The 22,991-nt window shown below is 34.6% G+C and overlaps 1 protein-coding gene and 1 long non-coding RNA gene across 2 annotated transcripts in view; both read right to left on the bottom strand.

The window, feature by feature from the left end:
• The window catches only part of LOC139791489 (uncharacterized), a 267,301-nt gene that overhangs the window by 42,426 nt on the left and 201,884 nt on the right, over positions 1–22,991 (bottom strand). The window lies entirely within an intron of this gene.
• POT1 (protection of telomeres 1) overlaps positions 1–22,991 on the bottom strand; it is a 52,177-nt gene that overhangs the window by 25,763 nt on the left and 3,423 nt on the right. Inside the window, exons 2-7 of the mRNA XM_071733779.1 lie at positions 22,303–22,375; positions 20,855–20,946; positions 18,875–18,985; positions 16,683–16,727; positions 15,145–15,259; positions 8,985–9,115 (exon numbers count right to left, since the gene is read on the bottom strand). Coding sequence (XP_071589880.1) covers positions 8,985–9,115; positions 15,145–15,259; positions 16,683–16,727; positions 18,875–18,985; positions 20,855–20,946; positions 22,303–22,375 — 567 coding nt within the window. The remainder of the gene's footprint in view (positions 1–8,984; positions 9,116–15,144; positions 15,260–16,682; positions 16,728–18,874; positions 18,986–20,854; positions 20,947–22,302; positions 22,376–22,991) is intronic.

Raw genomic sequence — 22,991 nt, forward strand, 5'->3', positions numbered from 1 at the left:
TTATTATTTATTTATTATTATTTATTATTTAAAAGTATAGATTCAGAAAGACATGACAGAAGTTCTAAGCAGAAACATTTTTTACCAGGATACTGCCAATGATTTAGGCCTACATTTTATAAATATACTGAAATTTTAACAGCACGCAAACCACGTATTTCTTGGAAACTCATAAACAAGACAGTTCAGTCTTGCAGACAGGAACTTCTTTAATCCCAAGTACTTTGATATAATGCAGAGATCGATTAAAGATAATTTCTAGCATCAACTTCCATCTATTTCAGCATTCTCCAGACCTGACCAAGTGGGCATATCAATTCAACATGTTCTTTTTCTTCATTGTAACACTGAAAAGTTGTATTCCATAGCTTTTCAAAACAGGCCTCATCCAGAGAGGAGGAAAACCCATCTATTTACTCATTTATCTTCTATCAAAAGACATGTCTGACTTGTCAAATGTTTCTCAAAGTGTTCTAATTTCCAGTTTACCTATTTATATATTTTTTCACAAATCCTTTTAAATCATGATCAATCTATATTGACTTCTTTATCGCTAAAAATTCTGTCCTATTTATGAAGGCTCTAAATCTTCCAGGACAACCAATCAAGAAACTACTTTGTCTCCCTGGTCTTTCACTAATATTTCACCACAGCATATTTACCCTGTTTCCCAAATTCTTTACATCACGTTTTGAGCATTCACGAGGCTGTGCTTGAACACACCAATGCCCTCATCTCCTAATACCCTCAATTAGGTGATTTGAAATCACAGACTCATAGAAGTCAGTCTTAATGTGTGGAAAAGCAATTATAGAATAACAAAAAAGATAAAATATGTAAGAAGGTAAACCCAAAGCATTATGATGAGAAAATTACCAAATGTCCGTAGGCACACACATATGGAAAAGCTTCTGAGAAGTCTCGAAGGTAAAAAGCATTCAAGAACACTATTTAGTCAACAACAGATCAAACAGGAAAAGTAACTGTAGGATGGGTAACAGAACAAAATATTTCAAGGATGGAAAATCACCTACGTCAGAATCACACAACAGATGATGTTTAACAGAAATTCTTTGGGCTTATCCTATAAAACAAATCATTGATAAAGAGATGAGGAATAAAAAAACAAAAAAGCACTGTTACTGTAAACTCATTATATTTGCCACAAATTATGTTGAAATGGAATTAAACTTAGTGAAATGAGCTAATTGAGACTTCTGTATATAATGATAACTGCCTCTCAGCAGATTTCATGTTATTTCTAGAAGCCCTAGGGATTTTTTTAAAAACTGAAGAGGTAGAGAATAACAGGGAAGGAAGGCAGATGGCTCTAACCTTAAAAACTGCCTGACAATTGTAAATTAATTCAGTAAATAGTGATAGCTAAACAAAATTATCTTCTTGGACAAAATAGGAGCAGATAAAACGTATTTTGTTTGTTCTAAGCAGGCAAGTAAATTCCAGTACATATGGCAGGAGTCTTAGTCATAGTTTTTATAAACTGAAGAACAAACTGTGAAATGTCACCTCAAGAAACTGCATGGACAATAAACTCTATTGATTTCTATGGGGTACAATTCTACCCTGAATATAGTCATCAAAAGAAGCTGATCTTAAAATATTTATAAATAAATTTAAAGCAACCTAACGCCCCCAGACTTATTTATTTATTTCAGTAAAGGTGGTATTTTTCACCTCACTCAATGGAAAACTGTGATAGTAAGTAGTGTATAAAGCTGGAATAATAGCATCTCCAAGGTAGTTTCCATGAAAACTGATAGCTAAATTGAATCATAGAATCATAGAATTGGCTGGGTTGGAAGGGACCTCAGAGATCATCAAGTCCAACCCTTGATCCACTACCGCTGCAGTTACCAGACCATGGCACTGAGTGCCACATCCAGTCTCTTTTTAAATATCTCCAGGGATGGAGAATCCACCACTTCCCGGGGCAGCCCGTTCCAGTGTTTGTTCACCCTCTCAGTAAAGAAAGCATAGTCCAAAGACTATTATGAAACAACTGCAGTCACACATCAGCTTAGAATATGAAAAGTATGTTACTTTAAAGGCATCTATTAAGCTATGTACATGTTTATCTATTAAAAAGGAAGATTACCCAAAATAAATTTAGCTATTGACTTATGGAAAGATCAGCAATCCAAGATACTATTTTGAGATCCAAATACATTAAGCTTAAAACTTGATTACTACCTACACATATACAATTATTTCAAGATATCATGTTGTGGTTTGTTTTCCAGAAATTAAAATGTCTCAAACTAACTGAAAAAAAAGTCCCCAAAGAATTGTCCTGAAGTCTTTTAGGATACGAACGTCTGCAACAATTAGATTCTTAAATGGCCCATTAAATGTGAGTTGCTCCTTTGTGTTATGGACTTCGTAGAGGAAAATTAAAATCCTGGATTTATGATAATTTGTCCAACTCAGAGACTGTAGCCACTGAATATAATACATTGATGTTCTTGCATGACCTACAAGAGTTTTAATACCCTTAATTTGTCCCTGTTCTACCACTGTTAAAACTTTTGAACTTTATTAGGAACTGCACATGACTAAAGGTGAAAGAGTGAGACCTTTGGAGATGCTTTAGTCATTAGTCTTCTCCAGAGTTGGCAACATCTGAAAAACTTCAGTCCCCCAGTTTGGAAATCTAAATTTTAAAAATTAATTTGGAAGCAGAAAGTAACTGAGGTCCATTATGACTTTCACGTAGCGCATAAACATGGGATGGGATGAAAGGCTAAAAAGACTCCATCATGAACACTGAAGACAAACTTGCAAGCTAAAACAAAGTTGAAAATCAAGCATTTGAATGATCTACACATGCTATAAGGGAATACACAGACAGACAAATACTCCAATACAAACAAAAAAAAATTATTATGATTCCCTAAAATGGTTACTGATTTTATAATTTAATTAAAATATTATTCAAAAATATGATAAACTGAACCCAAACCTTAGCACCATTTCATATCCAGAAATTAATTTATATGTAAAAGTTTGATGACTGTCACTGATGTTATTTGTATGAAAAAAGTTTGTATATATATCTTTATACTTTGTAAATATTTTCTCACATTAAGTAGGATAAATCACAGCCTAAACAATCTGTATAACGTGGTATGCTGATTTTCTTTACTTGTATTTAAAAAATATGATCCTAGTGTATTTGTAGGTCCAGCTGTATGAACAGAGAGGTAATAATGAAATAGAGAAGCATTAAAGTAGTAAAGAGTATTATAATATAAGCTGTGCTCTCATAAAAAAATTAAACCATTTAGAACACATTTAAATATGCCAAGAAAACTGAACTACAAAAACTATCTGTAGATGACTACCAAATGAAAGTTTACAAGGCTGGTGATAGGGACGTAAAAAGAATTTGTATGAAGATGTGAAAAACTAAACCTAGATATTAAGATGATAAATTAGAGCTTGTCTTCTACTATTGCTGAGAACTATTGTTTGTGAAATTAGATTACCAGAAATGTCTGTAGCAATGGCAATACAAATTAAGGAGAAAAATTAACAGTACATGATGTATTTCATTTGCTGGTTCACGTGAATATATCACAAATATTCTATGAAAACAACCTGTATATAAAAAGAATATATATTTAAAATAAATGAAACATTTTCTGTTTTGACAGTAATAAATTAAAAAAACAGCAGGCATTATGATACTTTAGAAATATTCCTCAGAGAAAGTAGACAGTACATTTGAGAAAATTCTAGTCAAGCAATAATTAATTTTTTTGTAAATGTTTCCTACGTGTTTAAGATATGATTGGTAACTTGAACAAAAGTACTCAGATGAAAACTTCAGAAAACACATGAGCAAATTTTAAGATTTCAAATTATGAAGGAATTCTAGTGCTGCCTATAGGACAAATACTTGATTTTAAATTGAACTCCATCAAAACACCAAAGCGAGTTGCATGCCTTACATAATTTTTAAGGGAATCAATACTCATAGCAATACTCAAAATACTCTGAGAAAAATGTTGGTTACTCTATGTTAAAAATAATCTCCTAATTGTTTACTAAAGAAGTTTTAATTGCTTCCACTCTCCAGAGCAAGAATTTAAAAGCACAGTTGCAGTGCCATATTTATAAGGTTTCTTGACTTATTTTAGCAAAAAAGTCATAATCCTAACTTTGCCTGAGTTTATGTATTTGGATCACACTGGTACTCAGTCTGGCAGCTAAATGCTGTCAAAGTTTAATGTTGGCTCAGTACATTCTGTATCTAAGCTCCAGACTTACTCTTGTCATCCTTATCAGTCTGACAGCTATGGTCAGAGTTGCCTAGGGATAAGAAATGAGTAGATACTTGCATGTGTCTCCCTCAGTGCCTTCTATATTGCATGAGAAGGAAGAGAAGGAAGCAACTTTCATGGGAATACACAGAGACACAGACACTGCTAGTGAAGTGCAGAAGTAAGACTGCTCTTAGAAATAATGGCAAAATGGTAGGCAACATAGTGGAACAAATGCTATGTAAACTACTACTAGGTTAAGGACAACGATGCACAAGAAGACAGAACTGTAAGGATAATTAAAAAAAACGAGTGTGAAGTTTTCATTAAGCCATGCTCCATGTTTGGAATTCAGATTCCCACTCCTCTGCAGACGGAGAACCATGGAAACTTACCAGCAAAACATACATCTTATACTTGCCAACTGACTGCCTGTGGAGGGAGTAATCATCTATATTATGGCTATTAAGTCCTTTCACCCAAAGCAGCAGTGCATTTATATTGTAAATCTAAAGAGTTTGAACCAGATGAATATGCAATTGATAGTGTGCAAGGAATTTCTTTTTTTCTTGCTGTTTTTCTGCATTTTAATATTCTAAAGATCTAGGATGCCACATCCACAAAGCTAAAACACTAGAAGTATAAAACATAATTAAATCCTAAGTTCATGTATGACATGGTTACTGTTGTCTGTGCAAACATGGTTCAGCTCATGGTGCATTTATATTATGTTACTCCATTCCATTACTCTATTTTTCTACAGGACATTTTTCCTATGCAGGGCATGACTTGAGAAATGCTGTGGTGATGAATTAGTACTGTGTAACAAAGAAGCTGTCATCTTTAAGACTCCTACTTCATTTGTTACAGCAACTGTAACCTACATGCAGAAGAAGCTTAGGCAAGAAAACGAGAGCTATAATAAAATGCTAGAATATTAAGAATTTGTAATTGCTACAGAACTTACATTATGTAGAGGAAGTCATATAAGTAAAATCTACAGTAAGACCACTCCTTTGGTCTTCATTTCCCAAGTGTTCCACAGGAGTCACACTGCTCTATAATGCTGTGTATTTGGCAAAAAGAGCCACCAAAACACATCCAGGACAGTGACTGCATCAACCAACTACAGTAGGTTGAACAAGATGAACACCTAAATAAGTGAATGTTTCACTTTTCTCCAATTCTCAGACACTGAAATGGAAATCAATCACTAACTCATTCCACTGGGAGTGAGGAAATAAACTCGTTTGTGAATCACCTACAGGTAATAAAGAGTACTAAAGAAAAGCCAAATAGAAAATAAAAAAATCTATAAACATGGCAGGGCTTGAGTAATATACAAACGGCAAAATACATGCCAAAATTCCCAAGTCAAGCAAGAATGAAATATGGCAGATTTAGTCAGTACCAGCAGGTTGCCTCTCCCCTCTCCTTAACAGCTTAAACATTAGGCATTAAGTCTAAGCTTTTGAGAGCATCTACAGTGAGCCACAAAAATAGTTAACAAGATAACTCCACTTGAGATAACTCCATCTTTGCCATGAAGATAGAGGGAGGCTTGACAATCAGATGACACATCCAGCTTCTGTGTTGTGGGGTGTGGAAGTCCCCCACACTGTCATCTCTGCAGAGCACTGACTGTGGTTGAAGGCCCAAATACAGTACAGCAGTTCACTAAGTACTAGAATTCATGAGAAATCATCATAATAAGTCATAAAAGCACACTTCAAGGAACATTAACAGAAATGTAATTAATACTGGATAACCCGCTAATCTTTTAATTCTATTACTTAGGCACTTAAAATTTTCATTCTCTTCAACAAATACTGAGCAAATGATTCTCTACCCCAACAGAATCCTCTCCATTAAGTTCATATTAGCTCTGAACCACCGGACCTTGCCAACATCTGTGTTACTCTGAAGAGAAGTTACTCATTAGCAGCTGAGAGTGAGCAGGGAGCAGTCATTTTTAAAATGTGTTTGCTATCAGTGTCAACTTCTTGGAAGCCTCAAAAGCATATCTGGGACAGGGAAATGTGAATACGCACTGTAATGTAATTAGACAATGTAATTAGAACTCTAGTTAGAGTAGATTTCTTTTTTCTTGTTACAAACTGTATGGCACAGCAATCACAAATACTATAATGTTGTAGCTGAAAGAGAGGAAGACATCACCCCCCTCCCACTTGACCCCCTGCAGCTGGCATCAGGCTTCTTTTTCAGATTTTTATCTGATCAGATCAGGTAAAAAAATTTCCAAAATAACTGTTAGCCTGGAGTAGTCAAAAGAACCCTATAAAGAAAAAGCCAATTAAGTGACTCCAGATCATTCTAAGTTATAAAGTAATTAAACAAGCTACTGCCTTATGCATCCGATGAGGTAAAGGCTGTGAGCAGCTGGAGGTCAGTTAGGGCTAGAAAAAACCTAAACAGTTCAGCTGGAAAGAAAAAAACCACTACGGGGTGAATTAAAAAACTCTACCTTTAAATACTGAAACATTATATCGGAGAATTGTGAAGTAATAGTTGCTACAGATTTTATGGTATTCTTAAAAATTCATTGCCACCTGAGATCAGTGAGGCTCTTTACTTATCAACAGGTTTCCTTAAGAAGTTTATATTAAACGTAGACAGTAGAGCTGAGTTTCATTAAAAGACTGCATACATAACTTAGGTGGCAGTATTCTACTTTGGTTTTGTTAATCTGTAATCCCTGTTTCAAAAAAGCCACTACTAACCTACAACAGACTTTTAAATTGTCTTACTTTAACCAGGCTCCTTTCAACTTTCTCCTTTTTCCCATTTATGTGAAATGACAATATGTATTTTCATTTCAGAAGCAATAAACATGTTTCTACCTTCACTGGATTTCAGAAAAGCGTATCTGTGTACCACTCACTCACTGCTGCATTCAGTTTCCCATCTGAAGTCAAATCAATGAACTTCCAATACTAACACCACATCTCAGGTACTGAGTGGCAATACAAGCCAAAATCAAACATGTTTTCATAGAATCATAGAATCGTAGAATTGGCTGGGTTGGAAGGGACCTCAGAGATCATCAAGTCCAACCCTTGATCCACTACCGCTGCAGTTACCAGACCCTGGCACTGAGTGCCACATCCAGTCTCTTTTTAGATATCTCCAGGGATGGAGAATCCACCACTTCCCGGGGCAGCCCATTCCAATGCTTGATCACCCTCTCAGTAAAGAAATTCTTTCTAATGTCCAACCTAAACCTCCCCCGGCACAACTTGAGACCGTGCCCTCTTGTCTTGCTGAGAGTTCCCTGGGAAAAAGGACCAACCCCCACCTGGCTACACCCTCCTTTCAGGGAGTTGTAGAGAGTGATGAGGTCTCCTCTGAGCCTTCTCTCCTCCAGGCTGAACAGCCCCAGCTCCCTCAGCCTCTCCTCATAGGATCTGTGCTCGAGTCCCTTCACCAGCCTGGTTGCCCTCCTTTGGACCTGCTCCAGGACCTTGATATCCTTCCTGAACTGAGGGGCCCAGAACTGGACACAGTACTCGAGGTGTGGCCTCACCAGGGCTGAGTACAGGGGCAGAATCACTTCCTTGGACCTGCTGGCCACGCTGTTCCTGATACAGGCCAGGATGCCATTGGCTTTCTTGGCTACCGGGGCACACTGATGGCTCATGTTCAGTTTTAATTCCACTCTAATTATACATAAAGATGAGGTTAAGAAAACTTTATGTTAACACAGAATAAGGTAACTACTGTTTCTGAATTTTAACATGTTTTTCCTTAATAACCTGAGTGGTACAAACATCAATTACTGGATAAATCTCACCAGTTTTTGTCATTTATTGCCTTTTTGTTCTCCTGCTACAGCATATCAAAACGTACATGCTTAGTACAACTGATCTTAGTCCCTTTCATCATTCTTTTTACAATCCTAAATCCCTTGGATCTCTCAATTATGTTCTAATATGCAAAACATTATTTTTAACTGGCCTCTTTCAGGATATTCACTCATTTCTGTTATAGTTACCTTAAGCAAAATCAAAATCATAATTAGGTATGGTTATCTTGCAAATTAATATGTAACATGGTAAAATAATGTATTTGATACTGTCCTGCAACTCTTTTAAGTATGGTCCAGAATTACAAGACTTTCATTCTGTTTTTCTAGTGTGGTTTAGCTTCAGTTGCAGCAGGCATAAGAAAAACATCCAGCAGATGCTGTACCAAAGCTATAAATCCTGCTTCCTTCATAGTTTTTGATACAGATAAGTATGGGTAAAGGAGGATAAACATCAATTTAGATTACATTTACTTTAGTAACTCTTCAGCAGATCTAAACTGCTCCACAATATAAGCTCTAAAGTAATCCCTAAATTCTATTAGTTTAAGGAGGATTAAATTTTGCACAGTTATGTCAGTTAAATTTTGCTCATCTAGAAGTATTACCATGTGATTTTTTTCCAACTAGTTTAGCAAATATTAAAAAAAAGAATGCTGTTCTGGAGTCATCAGTTAAAGAGAGATATCAGCCCAGTGATGTTTTGTTGTTAAAAAAACATGATAATTTATTTCCAATTTTGGTCTATAGAAAAAGCACATCTGTTTTATGGATCAGCTAGCTGCTTTACCCAATGTCTCCATGTGTTCATTTTATCCCTACAGGTCTCTCACTGCAAAAAAAGCAAGCACATAACCCCCCCACATCCTAGTACATACCTTTATTCTATGAAATCGAACAATATCTCCAACTTTGTAAATTTTTGGTAGGGCATCTAGATTCCCATTAAAGAGAGTGCACGTTAACTTGACATTTGATGGGTCCACAAGTGTTACAACTGAGCAATAATCTGTAAAATATAAATGTGTTTGAATGAATAATATGCATTGTGGAGTTATTAATATACATATATTAAACTTGGGATGAGCAACCATATAGCCATTTTTTTTCCTGCTATGATCTGTGTAACTCTTCCAAAATCAATTTAGTTACAGTGACATAACAATTGAAATGTATCCCATTTTGTCAATAATTAGCCCAAATAACTGAAAATGAAACGGATTACAAGCACAGGTCTGGAAGCTGGGAACACATGAAACTTTTTCTTCCGTCTGCAACAGGAATGCTATTATTTCAAATTTCAATTATTTCTCATTTTCTATAAGATGGGAAGGATAGTTACAATCTTGAGCAATCCTTTTCTAAGATTTATTTTCACACCATCTCACTGTCCTCTGAAGAGGTAATGAGCTCCATAGGTTCTAAAATCATATTAAAGCATAAATTACTTATCTTTCATTTCACCAATATATTTATATGCAAGATACATATTTTGAGAACACAATCACATAGTGAAAGCTAAAAAATATAGTAAAAATCTGAAATGAGCCCTTTTGAAGGTTAACTTAAGTAATAGAATTTCACTCATATTACTCACCTAAAAAGTAAACTCAACACAAGACCCAAATATGACCCAAACAATATTTAGTGTTTGCAGTGACTAAATCAAACTTGCATTTTCAGCTTCCAGAAGCAAGTGTGCTCAGGGATCTTACAGGTTCAGTCTTTCACAGCATGGCAGCTGGTTAATCTGCCTGAGAACTACCCAAATACCCAATATAAATTTGGCTGTATGTTTAGAACCTCAAACACCAGCACATTTTGTCCTATTAGCTTTTATTCAAGCAGACAAGAGTGCTTTTGTTTTGCATACTTATTACGGTAGCATTTAATGAAACCTGCAGTTCAGGGCTGAATTACAACTTCTTCAGATTAGTAGAGCAATGACATCATAACCCATTATTTTTACTTTGATGACATCTTTGATATATTTATATACACAAAATTTTGGCTTTTAGAAAGGAAAACTCACAAATCTTAGTTATTAACTGTACTCAATGATCTAAAAATGTAAAATCTCTGGTTTGAATTCTTGAGATGGTGAACTCTCACCCTTCTGCTTTCACAAGCCTTTTTTAATAATCTAAGTTTTCACAGTAAATGGTAACATACAATGCTATTCATACTTCTGACTTGCATAATAAATGCAAAAATTGTAGAAGCCTAAATATAGCCTTCTTCAGATTTTTATGAAGAGAAATCATTTACTCCTGCTGCTTTTACTACTGTGGAACCCAAGTTCTGTGCCATAGTTTACAAATCTGGGAACTGAAAAAAAATGTGGTTAAATTAGAGCAATGTCAATAAAATCTCCATCATGAATTTTTGCAAAGAGACAGACACACGAATATTTAGTCTGTTAAAAACTTCTCTTAAAAAAGAGAAAACTTACCAATGGTAATTTTTTTCTTGTCATAACCTGGCTTAAAAGTATGAGATAAAAAAAGTAAGGACTTATAGCTAAGCAAATATATATATAAAATAAAGTTTTTACTCCCATACTAGATTGATTCAGTAAAAACATTTGTTTTAGGCTGAATGTATACACAACTCCAAAATGCACCCATGATTTTTTCAATACATTTAATGATTATGAGCAGGTACTCCTACTTGGGTCCTCTTCATGTGAGGGACCATCAGCAATGTATAGCTACCTGCAAAAATGCTTGTAACACCTCAGAATGTTGTTTATGAAAATAAAAAAGGAAGGAAAAGCTGTGTATGGTTTAAATAGGAAATACATAGTTATGTTTCTCCATTGTACACTCCCTATACTCTCTCAGACTAGTGCATAATCTTCTTCAAAAACAAGTATTTTAAGTTGGTACTTCAATTTTTATTTCACCTCATTAAAAAAACCCACCACTACTAGGTAAAGCAGCTTTTTAGAAAAAAAAAAATTTAGGCAACACAATAATTCATTAGAATCGCAAGGACTATCTTAAAATGAATACAATTCCAAGTCAAGATCAATGGAAGGAGAACACTGATCTCATACCTTCTAGGTCCTTACTTTAACTATTTTGAAATAGGAATGTTCTGTAACCCTGTATAAGTGTTACTGCCATTAAAAAGCTAAAATGTCCTCTACTTTAATGACAGTTTAGGTTCATTCTTCAGATGATAGCTTTCTTTTTATAAACGCTTTAGCATTTCCACTTTTTTATGGACTGCTACATCATTTCAGTTTGATTGAGGACTTCAGTAGTTCCTAACAGATGCTTGTGTAATCAGTTTTTAAGGAAGTAAGCACAGATCTAATCATGAATCCCCTTTTGGGCAATCACCCGCTAACCTGGATCAATAACTTCGCCTTGCAAAAAAGATAAAAAAAGATGTTGACAATATTGTTTGCAATGAAGTACTCTAATTAGAGATTGCCTTCCCTTTCTCATATTTCGTTACACACAAAAAGAAAGGGAGATTATTGCAGCTAATCATTCACTCCACAAAACCACACCAAACATTAATGCTGTTTTCAAGAATTAGTGAGGCCATTCAATACACAAGGGTCTTTGCATTAAAACCAAGCAATTAGATCAGCTAACTTACCACATGTTCAACAAAAAACACAGAGAAAAATACAAATGTACACACACCCTTATATGTGTGTGGAGAAGTGGAGAAGATAGTAGAGAAGTCCAAAACAAAACCTCTAGAGAGTCATACTGAAAATGTTTTACTACAGCTTGTTACTTCTAACATAGTGATACAATAACGAGACACAAACATTCAGTAACCACCAGAAACATCTGGTTAAACAGATGCTTTAATGCCACCATTTGTAAATTGTAGATAAAAGTAACCATCCTGAGATTTCTTTCTATTAACTGTTTACTTTTTCATTTTCTCTTCAATTTTTTTAAATTTTTATTCACCTTCAATATTAGATGATACGAAACAGCAATTCTTTTAAAAATATAATACTTCACTGCATTATGGAAAAAAATTATCTGCAGGAAGAAAAAAGTGAGTTGGAAAAGCAGTAGTACTACATTGTAACATCCCAAAAGTTCCATGGTCTCTGTAATCGGACATAATCTCTGTAATTGGACATTACAAAGACAGAGGCTATTTTCCTTTACTGGTTTCACTCAGGCTAAATACCTGAGATGCCTTGGCCTTAAGGAAAGGGAGAGAGGATAGAATCAACCTGGTTAAAAACTTTAAAATACCTAAGACTCTTAAACTATTCAGGAAGGAAAGCTGAAATGTAAATTTGAACGCTTCCAATGGACCTTTCACCAGACAGAACCCCTCTGCCTGTTGGACCAAGCAGAACTTGAAGGACTTCCTTGTACAGCTGTCAGAACACAAAACTCTCATGCACAGACATTCCCAACTACATGTCTTGAGCTGAAGCTCACTCAGTTAAATCAACTTTCTCTTGAGTAAATAATTTATGATCATAATGAAAGCTAATTTCAGTCATCAGTGTTTTAACATTTGTCTGATGCAGTAGTGGTAATGAACATTTCAAAAATAAGTTACATAAGCTGACAAGGCTACATTAGGTACCACTTGCTTTCAGTGTGAACACAGTGCAAAGCTTCAGCCTTAAGCTTTAGATTCAGCAATATCTCATATCTAGAAGCACATACACATAGTGAATAAAGACCAATATGGATTAATTTACATTGGCTTTACTGCCCATGCTTCCAGGTACCAGCTTAAAGCTAAATGATTCTATTAACACACTGTCAGAAAAAGAAGGATTTAGTACAGCATTATGCCAGATCTAATGTGACTACAGAATTTTCTGACAAGAGCTATTTCAAGTCTTAGCAATTTATCACTGAGTATTTTGCACCCTCTCAAGAACATGTAACTGGATCGTGTAAAAAAAAAACCCAACCAAAACAAAACAAAACAACAGATTTTACTGTGTAGTGAATATTTTTATACTTATATCCAAATCAATTAAAATGTTTTCAATTATGCCTTTGAAAAACAAGTGAATCATAGCTATCTTCATAAATAAGAAATTTTTTAAATTGTGGCCCTCATCTCCAGAGATATTTTTGATATCATTGTGTTGCTTTAGGTTTATTTTTTGGGTTTTTTTTTTTTATTTTTTTTATATTACCAACTGAAAATATAGAGAAGATAGATCAGGAAGTTATTACTGACATCTAGACAAGGACTAGTTTTTAAGCAAATCATCATTTTCCCTATTAAATGCATATTACTTATGAAACTGAAGTGATTAACTTGTCAAATAACTCACTCATTTGTACCTTTTGTTGTGACAGAATACCTTGGAAGTCAGGGCACTTATCTTAATTTTTTTTACATATCTGGGAAGAATATCTTTCTTAACAATTTCCAGCCATCAGTGCTCGTCTAGGGACCATGTTCAAGGCCTTCAGGTCTATAAAGTCTTGCTAGAGCAGCTGGACAAACGATGAATCTAGATCATGTGATTATTCAAGAACTGCCCTTCTGTGACTCACTCAAAGTATAAAAGTAGTCCTTTCTATATTTGATTCATTGCCTTCTTACCCTTTTTGTTGTCAGCAATGTGAGCACAGGAAATAAAAACTCTATAAGATTTGTGGGGTTTTTTTGTTTGCTTCTTTGCTTTTAAGCTTGAGTTTTAAACCTACAGTGTTATTCAAGAGCATCACCATTCAAAACTGGCAATATCCTGAAACATGACAGATAAAGCTAATATTTTCAGTTCCTTATAAACACAGCTAAGAAATCTATTACAATTGCAGGCTGAGAATATTGGTAAGTCAAGATTTTCTAATATATATATGTGTATATATATATACACACATATGTATTCTATAGATATTGCAAGAGTGACAGCATTTGAACAGGTCTACAATAAGCAAGAAATCGCTATTAAAAATTAAGACTGAAAAGCTCACTACACTGACACAGATGTTGTTTAGCAGACTGTGCAGAAAAGCCCAAATAGAGTAAATCAATACAGAAAAAATTTGTCAATCCTTTGCACTAAAACCAAAATATTGTTCTCTTCTTTGTAGAGGCCTAGATTATACATGCACTTTTACAATGAAATTTAGTGGCAAGTCAAGCAGGAAAGAGTATCAGTAATGAGATCTCTCAGCCAAAGGAAGTGTTTTGTAAAGTTTTTCATTTGGTCATTCAAATTCAGAAAAGTATGTAGACTATGTCTTTTTATTCTTCTTTTTAAAAGAAAGATTCTTCATTCCCCCGAGATTCTTATCTTCAAAAGAAACTTGTTTCCCAAGATCCCATCTCTAGATTTATCCTCATTTTATTACAATCCAAAAAAAAGGACAAAGTTTATAAAACCAGAAGAGTCCCAGCATTTGTGCTGGGTTGACCCTGCCTGACTACCAGGTGCCCATGCAGCCACAGTCTCACTCCACTTGCTCAACAGAAAAAGAGAAAAAATAAAATGGACAAACTCAAAAGACTTGCTTTAAAAACATGGAGCTGTTTGCAAAAGGTTTTTGCAGACAAGCCACTAACTGTTGGTTCTGATTTAACACTCACTTTTTAAATTTCTGTATTTTGAAGTGTAATTCAGGGCTATTGACATAACAAGAAAATTGCATGCATATTTAAGACAATAAAAATCAAGTCACTACCATATACTATTTTTATTTGATTAGAAACATATTTAGAAGGGAAAAATCCCCAACTTTAAAACACACAGTAAGTTTGTAACAAGCATAAAACACTTTGATTAATTCTGAAGCAAGTATGAAATTCTACTGTTTAATTAAATTCAGCAGGGATATTACCTAGCAGTATACTTAGAACAAAATTCTATCAAAAACAGCAATCAGTACATGTTAAGTAGCACGTGTCAGTATGTGCCTGCCTAGATATCCCTTAGTTAGTTGTTTTCCTTGTTGTTAGCTGAGAACCATGGTCAAACAATCACCTGACTTTGTTGCACACATTGATTTTTAACAAACACAGTAAGCAATGTTCTAGTTGGAGAAGATTTTTAAATCTTTTGAATATAGTACATACCAGTTCCTCTGCTTACATATGGAGGCTTGAAGAATTTCACAATGCCATACAAATTCACTACAGTTCCATCTTTAAGATCATTCAAAGAAGTATACATGTACTTCGGTGCAACAGACTGGAAAGAAATGATAAAATCATGAAAAAGAAAAGCTATTCAAACATTCACCCAGAATTTTGTCTTTTAACACCATCCACCCTCATATATGCTTGATTTTATCTTCACATCTATTTTTCTACTTTATTCTCTTTAGACTTTTCAGAGATAAATACAAATATATATTCACAGGCAATAAATCACACTTGTTTCTACTTCTTGTCATGATTTCATCTTCCTTAAATAACCCAAAAGCAGTTCAAGTAAGCTACAGTACACAAAAAAAGTTAATAAAAGTCATTATACTGAAGAACAGTAGAAAGGGATTTTAACATACCTATCCAAAGATTTTTTAAAGCACATACATAAATAATTTTGTCATTCTTATTGGCAGGTTCACTGCATAGAATCACTTTTTTGGGAAGGGAGTGGGGAATTTATTCTCACAGCCATTGTGTAAGTCTTTCTATTAAAGAATCACACTTGCTGGAGAAATAAAGGACTACCTTCTACTACCTAAGGAATACCCTCCTGTCATCTTAGGGTTACATTATATGCTCATTAATCTCTTAAAGACCACCAGTTCTGCCAAACTGACAGAAAACTATACAACTGCTGTACTCTTCATAAAATGAAATGCAACTCTTCATAAAATTAACAGCAAGCTAAGCTGTATCATCTCCAGTACTAAGTCTTAAACTTTGTAACAAAGAACAGTAAAATTTCACACACCAATTTCTATACCCTTAATAAACCATTTCCTGTAGAATTTGACCTTGGAAATATAAATACTTGTTCCAAACAGTAATCAAAAGAAATTTTAAAACCAGTACACACAGTCTGTAAACCAAATAAAGATTTACATTTCCATTTCTTTAAAGTACACACATATCATCTTCTTTAGAAGGATAGTGTTACCTTTCTAGATCGTATTTCCTAAAACACCATGCAGCCTATTTTGAGATCAAGATGAGAACTATACTGCAAATATGGAAAAAGTACTACTTTTCATATTTTTCTCTGGTTTTTCATATTTTTCTCTGGTTTATTATTTGCAAAATTAAAAGCTAAATAAATGACTGCTGGATGAGAGTATGAAGTATAATGAACAGGAAACAAGATTTTCACACATTCTTACTTACATACTGTTAGTCTCACATGGTGGATAGGTCTCTTTTCAGTGGTTCCCAGTAATAGGACAAGAAATAATGGGTTTAAGCTAGTACATAGGAAGTTCCACCTTAACATGAGGAGAAACTTCTTTACTTTGAGGGTGATGGAACACTGGAACAGGCTGCACAGAGAGGCTTGGGAGTGTCCTTCTCTGGAGACTTTCAAAACTCTCCTGAATGTGTTCCTGTGTGGCCTGCCCTAGGTTGGACTAGATTATCTCCAGAGGTCCCTTCAAACCCCTAACATTCTATGATCCCAAATATAAACTCACCAAAGATGCACTTTTTGAAGCAGGTTTTTTTGATGAAGTATAAATCTGAGGAGAAAAAACCCCAACAAACTCAATTAAAAAACTGAAGGCATTGCAGATATAAAATCTGATTACCCTTAAGTAAATATAACACTAAGCAAAACACAGTAGTGCTATAGACACTTGTTACATGAATCACCTTGGAAAACAGTAAAAATTTATCCTACAGTAAAAAAGAAAATATTCTTTACCCAATTACACTCAGACAAAAGCTACTTTAATTAACATATACATTTTCTAAAGTAGAAATGCACTAAGTTGAATATAAGCCAGGTGATATTAGTAGCATTTTAAAGTCAGGCCACAAATTTAAAACTGTGCTTACTTAACAAAGAACCTAAATTGTCTAAGTCAATGCTTGGCACAGGTTTACTTTCACTGACTCATTACTCTCCTTTTGGGGAAAAAAAATTACATAGTCAGGGAAAATTCACCAGAATGGTACAAATACTATTTAAATGTAGCTCTTTTTAGAGCCACACTTATAAGCCAGACTTATCTTCAGTGTAAGGTCTTCTAAAGAACTAATCATGGTGATATGACATAACATCAAACACAGGGCTCAGATGCCTTCCTGGTGCAACACCACAGCCTGTCTGCTAGATATGGGGTTCCACATCACAGCACATCACCTCAGCTGTGCAGTGTCCCTTTAGGGATCTGGTTTTGTCAGGTGAACAGTTATAATCAAGAACGTGAAGTACACAAAACATTCATATAATCTGTATTAATTTTCAGCATTTAATGAGCACACTGGTAAATTATATGTCACAAACTCCATTCGGTGGTCAGTGATGAGACAGACACCTCCTCATCACAACCTACACATTCAGTGAGCTTCCTTGGGATTAGACTGCATGCCATGAGGTCTTGCCATAACTGCGTGCCTCATGTAGGGTGTAAAATTTAGGTACATTTAGTTTAGACACATTTGCCCAGGCTCAAAGCACATTATCTATTATCCTCAACAAAACATACTCTTTTACCTATATATCATTGTTATCAACAGATAATGTCATGAAACAGTCTGCACTATAATTTTAATTTATTTTGCTTCTCATTGAGCTGGATGTCAATCTTTTATTAACTGTAGAGGCCCATTCTGGAAAAAAAAACACCTTTCTGAAATATTTTCCTAAATTTAAAATTTGTTGTCAGACAACAATTATACACACATAAGTTAAATCCTTGACACTGACACGGAATTAATTTTAGGATGTCCTTTTTATATGTAATTTTGTCTTTAAGTTTTTATAATTATTTATAAGTTTGTTTCAAAATCTGATGGATATGCTCAAAAGAAACACCATGTATTATAATGTCACATTGCTCCCCAGAGAAGTGCCTTTTCCTTTTCACTGACTGCAGAATGGAGCCTACAGTATTGTCACTAAGAGTTCAGTTTAATGTCATCATCCTTCTTTTTAACAATAGTACACAATTATAGTGATCAAAACCATGCACCACTCTAACCAGATGCCTCTATCTGTTGTTATAACATTTACAATTAATTTTAGAAATATCTCACTGAAGTGTCCAATGTTTTTAAAAACTGGGTTTCATTCCACACCCAGTCCCTCTCCCCAACTCCCCAGCTACAGTTTCCAAATTTACAGTAATATACTTAATCTTCTGTAACTTTAAAAATACTAATGCTTAGGCTTAAAACGCGTAGCAAATGTTTCTTAAAACAAAGATTGGCTAAAAAAAAAAAAAAAGGGTTTAATTCTCTTTTAAAAGTTAACAATCTAGGAATCCATGTATTTCAAATATGAACTGTACTGATGCAAGTTAAATTGGTAAAAACTCATCGCCCAGAGAATTAAGACCACTGTTGCATTCCCTGCCTTGTCTGCATTACTGCACTTTTTTACATATAAGAAAGGCTTAAATTTCTACACTTAACAGGCAGAAATTTATCTAGGAAGCCTGAGATACTTTGGGTCTTGCATGCTGTAAAACAAGGCTTGCATCTAGTAAAACTGCATGCAAACACACACAAACATGTCCTGATTCTTTCCTGATGAACATGCTAAAATAATCTGTGGTACTTCGGACTCTAGTAGATTTTATTGCTTTTTCTACCACAAAGCAAAATGCTGAAGTTGGTATTTGGAAAAAGTAAAAATAAAAAAAGTTGGGTATCCACATACATAAATGGTTGATCCAGCTTCTTCTGACAGCTCCAGGTGGCAATCATGTCTACCATCCTCTCTTGCTGTAGGTGATTTTTCCAATTTAAATCCTGCAACCACAAAGGTGTCCTATGGGGACAGGGTGATAGATGATTACATAGGCTGTATCATATACCCTGTTTTAATAGTATGTAATGTGAAATTTCACCCTAAAGTTTCAAGACAGTCAAGAAACAAAAATCCTGAACCAATTCTAAACCCTGCCTCTAAGTTTCTCTGTTTCCAATTCATATTTCCAACCAATGCCAGAAAGTTTGTGGGTTTTTTTTTCAAATTCTGGTAACATTTTTGCACTTTCGATGCACTGTGACTGAGTGCTAATTTTTGACAAAGGTTAGAGAGGAAGAGTCACACTGAAGAAAAGAAAGCAAACAATCATTCCCCTTCAAGTACACTGAAAACCAATGCCTTCCTTTCTGGCTAAGCCTAGCTAAGCCAGAAAGGGAATCACACATTGGAACAGCAGTGACAAACACTCCATAAGCTTTTACTGAATGACTTTTGTTCATGTGTTTATTTGATTGCAACAAATAAAAGAGTTTTCTGATTATAGTTGATAGTTTTAGCCAAACACTGCACTATGATGGCTTTTTTTTTTTTTTTTGCTATTTCAGCAATCTGACAATGCTACTCTAAATGATTTAAGATTCAAAACCCTAATGTTTTGTGCAAGAGAGAGAAAGATTACTAGCTTAAGTGACAGTGATATATTTAGTTACTAAAGTGTTGGCAAAACAAGTACTGCAGAAAACATAAGTTTAATCAGGCAGTTTAATATAGAATGAAACTACTTGTCACGGCATGGTGATTTGCAGGTAGTGTCATAAGGGGGAATACAAAATACTAAAAGATAATACATAAATTACCCAAGAGTAAGCCATATACAGAGTTAAGTAGATTAAAACAGGTCAAAACTATTAGACAACTCAATATTCCTTCCACCTGGAACACACTGCCCTACTAATATAGTAGTTTCATTCTTTCCAGATACAAACACATGCTTCAGGAAACTCATCTTTTTTACAGAAAACCAGGTGTTAGCACATCTTTCCTTTCACTGGTGCTGATGCTACTCATGGTCTTCCTTCAAAAGTGCAATCAACCTTCAGCTAAAAAGCTATGCCCTGCTATACGTTATTCCCATTTCAGCATTTTATTAGACTGGAGGCAGCACAAGATTCTGAGAGGTGATTGCTGAGTCAGGTCTGGAGCTCTGCACAGCTGACTTGACTTGTCTTGTTCTCCTGTGTCAGAAGGAACTTTGGAACTGCACAGACTCAAGCTTTATCCAGGTTGATAATAAATGGGAACTTTTTTCAGTGAATAGTATTAGACCACTGGAGGTTACTCTCATGTAATTGCTACTTCCATATTTGAGAAAGCCTTTAACATTTGTGCGTAACAAGTATTTCTTAGCATGTGGAAACAAAGCTCTATTTTCTTCACTAAATAACTTTATATCTTTTTTGATGGAGAAAGACCTGTCACCAAGGTCCACAGTGACAGGACAAGGGCAATGGTTTTAAACTGAAAGAGGGTAGGTTTAGATTGGCCAAAAGGAAGAAAATCTTTACAAGGGTAGTTAGACAGAGTTGTTGCTGCCCCCTCCCTGGAAGTGTTCAGAGTCAGGCTGGACAGGGCATTAGAGAAACCTGATTTAGCAAAAAATGCTCCTGTTCATGGAACAGGGGTTGGAACTAGATGATCATTTAAGTTCCTTTCCAATTCAGACCATTCTATGATCTCAGTATTGTAAGAAAAAAAAAAAGAAAAAAATTACTTAAGAAACATTTTTTGTTTTTTCTAGTTCATATTTACAGATCTGAACTGGCTGAATAGACTATTTCTAATTCTGGAGATAGCTACAGAAACAGAGAAGTCAAGATAAATTTGTGAAAAACAAGTCTTAAAATAGGAATTTGTGTATATATATTTTACCCCACTGCGTGTAACTTTTGCACAGTCCTCTGCCATTTTTCCATATATTAAGATATTTATGCTGTTGATCCGTGAATAGAAGTCATCCATATCTAGAGGGGAAAAAAAGCAGAAGCAATTCCAATCACCATAACTACCCTAAAACAAAAGAGCAATGGGAAGAGATTTCCAAAATAAGTTTGACTACAGATCTGAACACTTGCGATAGGTACATCAAGCACCACATAAGAAGACAATTTAAAGCATGCACATGTGTACATTAAACAGAAATGACAAAGATTTCCATTTGGACAATTCAGTATATAGTGCTAGAGAGGAAATAGTATCCAGTCGTATTTTATTTTTTACATTAATAGAGATGATAGTGCAGAACTATATAAACTGGAGATTTTCCAGGACATAAACATATCAGTAAATCGCCTGTCAGAAGGACTGAAGCAGAAAATAAGTTTTCTCAAAAGTTTTCTACCTTTTACTGTTTCAGAAATAACACTAATGATTTGGATGTGGAAACTTTTTTTTTTGTTGAGGTTGTAGAGAAGCTCCTGGCTCTCCTGAATAGCCATGTGAAATTGGCAAGGATCAAGGAAGTTCTGTGTTCCTCTTTGTGAACTTTCAAGCCAGCAGGAAAGCTGATTCATGTCCTATCAACTTTATTCACCTCTGCTAGCTCCAGTCACAAGGAGTTATCACCAGGCAGGAGCTGCACCCCTCAGCCTGCTGCTCAGTCAGAATCAGGAAGGCTCAGGGGGAGCAGTAATGATTCTCTAACTGATCCAACTTAACTAACTGATCCAACTTAAGGAAGTTAAAAGTTCCTTGAATCCAACATAGACTTGCTGACTAATGACATCCTTCTCTTCTTGACTGGAGGGGGTGATGAGCTTTGGACTTAAAAGGGACATGATTTTTTCTTATAATTTATTATATAATGAACAACTTAAGCCCTTCAATGTGTTAATGACTTTATTGCTATTTGAATTCCTGAGTAATCAGAGAAAAATTCCATTCTTTAACTGCTTGATTATAACAGAATTAAATACAAATATTTTGCTGCTAATCAATGTAGCGACCTATATTAAATGTGCACTTACATAGGATATACTATGTAATTATATGGTAACTATTAAGTGTGCATTTTTCTTAGCCCTTCTCTATCATAAGCATTTTAAAAATATACTATTAAAGTTTTACATATAGCTAATACACTTCCAGGACAGTATTTTAAAAGATTCTGCACAGACATCTACTGAAATATAAAGACTCTTAAGTCTCTGGCATATGTTTAAAATTATCTATTTTTTTTTAGAGAATTAACACTTTTAAAGAGTATTTTAAATATAATATTTTACTGAACACTAAGAAAGCAGGTACTAATGTAATAGCATGATGTCAAAAAAGTATCAAAAAGTTCAACAAAATAAAAAATATATACTTAAATATAGTACCTTGAAGTACAACCTTGAAAAAGTCTGTCCCATCTCCAAGTTTTGTTAATGGGTAGGAAACAGTAACTATCCCCTAAAAAGTAAACACATGGGATATAACAAAGAAATATGACACGTCAATACTACTTAGATGCTACTGATTAGATGATAAGCTTATCCTAAACAAAAAAATAATATCTACAGAACTCCCTCATCTTAGTTAAAATCATATTGCCATGGCTACAGTTTTAGCACAGAAACTGCAGTCAAGATAAAAGATGCACATGAAGATAAATAATCTTATGGAAAAAAAAAAACTGAGCAGCTGGGAGAACTGTATTACAGAGTTTTTAAACTGTGGTGACCTATTCATTTGTCAATAATACAAAAGGTTTAAAAGATGCAAAGGTTACATTAATTATGTAAAAATTACTCTCTTTACAGTGAAGTGGAAGTTACAATGAAGCAAAAATCACAGCTGAGCAACTTCACTGCTGTCAACATCTCTGGAACAAATGTGTTGTGTTAGATAGATGCTATCTCATGAAAAAAGGTTCACCTTGAGCAGTAGCAACAATGTCAGTCAAATGTATTCTTCCATGGTATTGTAGGTAAAGAACTATACCCTTCATAAGGATGAAACCACCAAAATTGGTTAAATGTAGAAAATATAAAAATTTGAAAACAGACTCTATAAAGTCCTTGAGAAC

The sequence above is a fragment of the Heliangelus exortis genome, chromosome 1 (assembly GCF_036169615.1).
Source record: "Heliangelus exortis chromosome 1, bHelExo1.hap1, whole genome shotgun sequence".
Lineage (NCBI taxonomy): Eukaryota > Metazoa > Chordata > Aves > Apodiformes > Trochilidae > Heliangelus > Heliangelus exortis.